General features: G+C 33.4%; 1 protein-coding gene across 1 annotated transcript; it reads right to left on the bottom strand.

The window, feature by feature from the left end:
* Positions 1–1,881: 1,881 nt before the first annotated feature.
* LOC129255377 (ATP-binding cassette sub-family D member 2-like) lies at positions 1,882–5,459 on the bottom strand. The gene is given in 3 exon segments (XM_064096067.1): positions 1,882–3,762; positions 4,149–4,250; positions 5,399–5,459. Coding segments are annotated over 3 exon segments (393 nt in total). The 3' UTR covers positions 1,882–3,532.
* Positions 5,460–6,936: the final 1,477 nt, after the last annotated feature.

The following is a 6,936-nucleotide window of genomic DNA, read 5'->3' as shown; positions in this document are numbered from 1 at the left end:
AAACCATTAAAATTGTGAGATATATCTTCAAGTGATTAACACTTTCATAGTTTTAAGCAGGAATGAAAAAAACTTCCAAAATATCTTATACAGTTTCGGTTTCATTATTTTCACAAAATAATGCAATATAGAGATAGCAATTTACACACACAAAACATACTGCAACAAAAATGTTATTTGTTTTTATTAAAACCCTTATATTCCACTAGTTTTAATTTGACACAACCTTTACAAAGAGCTCCTTTGCAAGGTACATTTGTCTTTGAATGTTACATAGAATAACAAAAAGGTAACATTTTGCTGTTCATTTGAGCAAAATTCTATTCCTACAAATCTTGATTACCCGGTATGAGAGTGTTAAGAATATATATAACTTCTATAACTGATCACTAGGCCTGAGACGAATACCCTTTGGGCCATTTAATCGTTCGCCAGTGTAAACAATCAAATAGTTTGAAAACAATCAAGATTCCTAGATTATCAGAAATCACATACAAGTTGACTTATTAAATGACCTACCAGCGGTCACACATAATGGGCAAGCTGACTCAGTTGATTGTCCAAGTACAGCACCTATAACATGCACATTAACACAGTTGAATGATGCATGGTCAATGGCTTGGCTGTCATTGCCATGTCTTGAAAGAGTTATTATGATTGGAATTCACTGAATTTAGCATAAATTTCATTTATTTAGCATATTGTTGTCAAATATCAAAGATTTTAGCCATGTGTTTTTGATAATCGAATGTCACAAATCAGTAATCAACATATAGTGAACATTTGATTAGTGTAAAAAGTATTTGTTTGCTGATTGTTGGTAAACTGATTGAGTTTTTTTTTTCCAGGCTTAATGATCACTTTTCAGAATGTATCATACATTAGCAACTCTTCTCCTATAAACTTCAAAGGGCTCTGCAGCCTACCTCGAAGAAGTTCACAAGTTATCTAAATAAATAATTTAAGGTTTATTGACAATTTATGAGCACATGGTACTTTGACACCCTGCACCAAAGTTGGAATGTAGCAAGCACACTCTATATTATGTTTTAACAACTATCTCACATATCCAGAAGACATCATCCATGTAGAGCAAATGTTCATGTTTAATATAAATCTACTGTATATAACTATTTCATATATAACGATAAATTAACATTAATAAACGAGAATAAACATGGCGGTGTATTTTGACGATAGGGTACATGAAATAAGAATGGTGGCTATTACAAAAAGAATCAATTGGTCCATTTGAATTAAAGCTCAAGGAGGTATAAAATCTAAATTTACTCAGGGCCCCGTACTCTGAAGTCCTGTTTAACTTAGACCACGGTCTGACTCTGTGCTAAAATTATGGGGAGCCAAAAATTATGTTTATATTTGTTTATCTGTTTATCTTATGTTTACTATTTTGTTTCCTGCTGCTTTCATAATGAAGAAAAATACTTAATACTCCAGTTATCATTTCCAGACCATTATGAACAATTTTAGTGTCAAATGAGTTAAATTGGATGTGTACTATTAGGGATTTGTGCATAAATTGGCTCTCCATAGTTAAAGCACAACTATAAACCAGGGTTTAATTTAAACCTGAGTTCAGAATATGGACCCCTGAGTCTAAATCCTTATTTAGCTAAATGGGTATAATGATCACAAAGACCAAATTTGTTTGTGAATTTGCTCTGACCAGTTAGCTGGATAAGTGGACTAAAAATACTCAACATATCAAGATTTTCATCTTCACAAAGGCAACTCAGTAATTATCTGCTCTTTCGCAGGTTTTTTTTTTTTTAAGTAGCTATTGAGAGATCGGCATTTTACATAAGTTTCTGCTGACTACAATAATGACATGAAAAAACATACATATAAACAATTCATCTATAGATAGCAAATATTAATATAATATTCATAAAAGATGTCAAACATTAAAACACTTCCAACTAAATGATAAATCAACAGTCTTTCATCATTGATACATTTACAACCTTTCACTTGGATCACACTATTTCAGAATATCTTTATACTACATCTAGTCAGTTGCATTTAAAGCTGCAGTTATGTTTAGTTTAACATTTTCCCCTAGTTATTCTCACTATTCCACTTGCTCTTTATCTCACATATCCACATTTTTCATTATCTCAGTATCTATATTGTATATCCCAAGGCAAATCTATTTAATGTGATATAGAATTGTGCAACAGTTTTTAAACTCTATTATATGTGATACATGTTCTTAGGCGGTAAAGTACAAAATAACTACATATACAGGTGACTTGAAATATAATAATACTGGCTATAACTTGGGCGGGCTCTTTCAATTGTAAATCATTACAATTACAATGAAACATTTTATCACCACCTGCAAAAAGAGGACGGTGTCCATATATACCATAACTTACAAACAAATTAGAAATATCACTGGTGATTAATACCTCCGCCCTATGACGTTACTATGGTAATGCAGTTTTGAACACATTTAGAAAATAAATCTTGTATGTCTTCACATCAAAGAGAATACTTCTGCCAACTTCCATGAGCACTGGTTAAAAACTGAGAAAGTAGTTTGATCCACAAGGAGTTTTCCTGGGTGTTTGGCTAGAATATGTGGTTACCATGGCAATGCAATTTCTGACAAGTGAAAAAAAAAAACACTGAGCACTGATGAAGTAGTTTGAATCGCAAAAGATTTTTAAATATAATTTTTGCCATATATTTTATTACCATGGCAACACAAATTCCAACACATGCAAAAAATGTGTCTTGCACATCTGTACCCCAATTTCATGAAAATTGATGACAAATTGAGGAAGTAGTTTGATGTGCAAGATTTGCAACAGACCCACTGACCACCCACCCAACTGTACGCTGATGCCCATACATGTACCCCCTTCATACTTTGTTTGGCTAGGGTATAAAAATCAATTTCCATCATGGAACAGCTGCACTTGGAACCTACAGCATACCATCAGTTGCCTTTAAATTGTTTCAATATACAGAGTGTACTGTATAATCCTGACTATATTCAAAGAAATGTAAAATTGTTAACCTGCAATGAGCTGTTTTAGAAACCTTTTATATGTACCCCCCCCCCATCAAAACAAAAAAGAAGCCCCAAAAGACTGACTGAACAAATAAGTTCACCCCTTGTATTTATTTTCTGTTTCCATTGGCCAATATTCTGAAGTCCTGTTTAACATTGGCCTCTGGCAATAAATACTAACATTTTGGGAAGCAGAATGCTAAAATTTGAATTGGATTACTTTCCCATGGCAGCTTATTTCACATGTTATCCTCTGTGCCTAGATTGCTCAATCTATTGCACCTATTCTACTTGATCACTATGTGATCATGCACTTATAGTTCCTACATTCTCTTTGTCTGATCGGCTGTCTCTGTCTCTCTTTTCTCTCTGTCTTTCTTTCTATTAACTCTCTCCTTATATTTGGCAAATAATATGAACATATTGCCTTCTGTGCCTTTATCAATGGCAACTCTCATCATCTCAATTGATTTGTTCTCCAATACCCATCTTTTATTCACATCCATTCTTCTTCTTATCCTTAGAGGGCGCTGTCCTCTGCACGGAATCCTCCCCTAAGATCTCACATAACTCATTCAGTCTTTCCTGCATGCGTGGAATCCCAGACAGCTGTGATTCAAGACGTTGTTTCTCTTCATTTAAGCTGAGTCGTGCTGCTGTGTCTAGCTCTTCCAACCTCCAATTACCAGTTCCATCAAACTGCAGTAGATGAGTGTGGTATTTCCTATATACAAAAAACACAAACAAAAACAAACAGGCAAATATCAAATCTACATACTCTTGCCATGGTCACATTAGGTCTTTCCTCCTCTTGTTTTAATGATATCTCCATATGTGGTGTGTGGCAAACATTGTTTGATGTCTTGCCACAAAAATAAAAGATGTAAACACTGCACTTTCTAGTTTCAAATTTCACGTACCATCTGAATTATAACGCAGAACTATGATGTTAACCACTTCTTACCAGTCATATTATCCTGGTCATTTTTTTGTTGTTTTTGTTATTTTGTTGACCAGATATAATGGCAGTTTAATCACTACACCACTGATAAAACAAATAAAATGAATGAAAAAAAAATAGAGAAATGAATAAATAAAGAAAATCTTACCATAGCGATGGTCTATGTGTTATTGTCAACATGATAATCCCAGCATCCTTTGCAGCTTGGAATATCTTTCCTTCAACATCAATGCTTACAGCACTAGTACACTCATCAAGAAGGGCAAACTGGGGCCTGTGTGAAGAATGAATGTTGGAAAAGGGTAAAAATTTGAACATCATGAAACAAATTAACTATTCAGCATTTAGCCTTTCAAGAACACACTTATTAAGTACCGACCACAAAGAAAGGTTGTTAGCACTAACAAAGGCCCTGTTACAACCGGTAATGTTGCTACGTTGCCTAATGTCACAACGTGTAACTATCTTGGATCAACGTTTGACATCATAATCCAAAAGATGTGACTGCGACTACTGTTAGTGCTCTGTTAGTGCTAAGAACATTTCTGTGTGGCCAATACAGCACAGGAAAACTGATCCTTTCAACATAAATACTCTTCTGCTTTGTGTTTCTTCATTGCCTTTAATAGCAGTCTAGCTTATTCTGTCCATGCTATCACAAAAAAAAAACAAGCAAACAAAACAAAACAAATCATGTTCCAATATTCATGGGAGAGTAGTCTTTTTCTGAAAACATTACACAATCAGGAGTTATAATTCCATACCAATACTTTGTTCCTGGAAGAAATATACCACTTTTAAAAGCACATTTTTAGGGTTTTTTCTTTCAAATTGCCCAAGGTACATGTCTTTATTTCAATTCATTACCAGATTAAATGATATGCATGCCATAAGAAAGATATGAATGATCATTTTGCCTTATTTAATGTATTGTAATACTGTCTGGGCAAACACATATCCCACCAGGCTTCTTGGATTGTTGAACTTAAAAAAAGAAGATTGTTAGAATATGTTGCATGTCTGATTTTAATGCTCCCTCAAAACCACTTAAAAAAAAAACTGAATTTCCTAAATGTATATCAATTGAATCAATATTGTACCCCATTAATGAGAGTGCCGTATAATCCTGCCTCTATGATCAAATGTAAAATATTAATGCACAGTTATAACAATAGAAATCCTGAAAATTATTACGTTGAAGAATGTAAATTCAAAGGACCTTGCATTTGAAATTATCTTCCCCCTAAACATCAAACAGATTTCATATTCAAATTCCTTTAAATCCAAGCTGAAAAACTTTCTTTTCAACCATTCAACATCTTAATTTAATTAATCCTATCATATTTCCTTATTATATGTATATTTTATCAGAACAAGTCTTGAATTTTATATTTTACTGTCCATAGGGACTCCCTTGACAGAACCTTTGCTTTGTTCTTTTGCAGCTTCCCATTTCATGTTAACTTTTATGCATGTACTGTAAATAGCCTTGTACAATCCTAGCTTTTTTTTATATCTTTCTTGCATCTTACTATGTATTTTTGTTTCTTTTTTCTTTTTTTTCTTTATATGCTCAATGTATTTTAATAGACTTGAATTAATCAATAATTGAAATGAAAATGAAATACAAAATAACAAGGTGGTTCACAAACCACGAGTCTAGCTTGATTTTGCAATCAATAAAACATGCAACATGATCTTTTGACCCTTAGATGACTTTTTGACTTTATCATCCTCAAAAACATACATGTGGTATTACCCAATGATTATTTGTACCAAGTTTATATACAATTGATGCAGATATAGAGAAATGAGAGCAAATAAAAAAAAAACTTGAAGAACGATGGACACGACCTCATATCATTTGAACTTTTGACCCCTAAATGACCATTGACCACATCATCCTCATGAACACACATGTGGTATTACCAAAGGATTATTTGTAGTGTAATCATAATTGATGCAGAAATAAAGAAATGAGAGCAGTTCGAACAAAAACTTGACCTTTTGACCCCTAGATGAGCTTTGAACCCATATCTTCAAGGATCATTTGTACCAAGTGTGAACATAATTGGTGCACAAATAAAGAAATGAGAGTAATTTGACGGAAAAAATGACCTTTTGACCCTTACATGAACCTTTGTCCCCATCATCCTCATGGACACACACATGTGGTATCACCCAAAGATCATGTGTACCAAGTGTGAACATAATGCAGAAATAAAGAAATAAGAGGAAACTGAACAAAAACTTGACCTTTTCACCCCTAGATGACCTTTGACTCATCATCCTCTACAACACACGTGGTATTACCCAAGAATCCTTTGAACAAAGTGTGATCAAAATTGATGCATAAATAAGAAATGGGAGCAAGAAGAACAAAAACTTTTTTTTAAGGGTAAATATGACATATCATTTGACCTCTTGACCCCATCATTCTCATGAGCTTACATGTGGTATTACCCAATGATTATATGTACCAAGTATGATCCAGAAATAAAGAAATGATAGTAAGTTGAACACAAACTTTGACATTTTTTTAACAGACCAACGGACTATAAACAAACCGAAAGGAAATTTAAGTGATCACTAGGTCTTTATCAAACTTCGTTCAGGCGAGACAAAAATGTGTTTCATTGAATATATTCTGTGATTTTACATTAAATCAATTGCAACTGGGTGCCTTATCAAAATAATATCCAAACACTTTCAAAATTTTAGAAAACTATTATATGAACATGGAATGGGCTGCAAATGTTGACTTGGAATATAATATTTGTCTCTGTTTGATATCTAATCACTAAATTTGATGAATGCTTGAAGGGTCCATATTTAAGAAGCAAGTGGAATGCCTCTGGCGGTCTCACCTGCATCACGCGATTCAATATAGCAGCAGTGCTGACTTTGAAAACTACTATAAAATAATTATTCACAA

The sequence above is a fragment of the Lytechinus pictus genome, chromosome 3 (genome assembly GCF_037042905.1).
Source record: "Lytechinus pictus isolate F3 Inbred chromosome 3, Lp3.0, whole genome shotgun sequence".
Classification (NCBI taxonomy): Eukaryota; Metazoa; Echinodermata; class Echinoidea; order Temnopleuroida; family Toxopneustidae; genus Lytechinus; species Lytechinus pictus.
The sequence above is the reverse complement of the archived record's forward strand: the minus strand, read 5'-3'. Positions and strand labels throughout refer to the sequence as shown.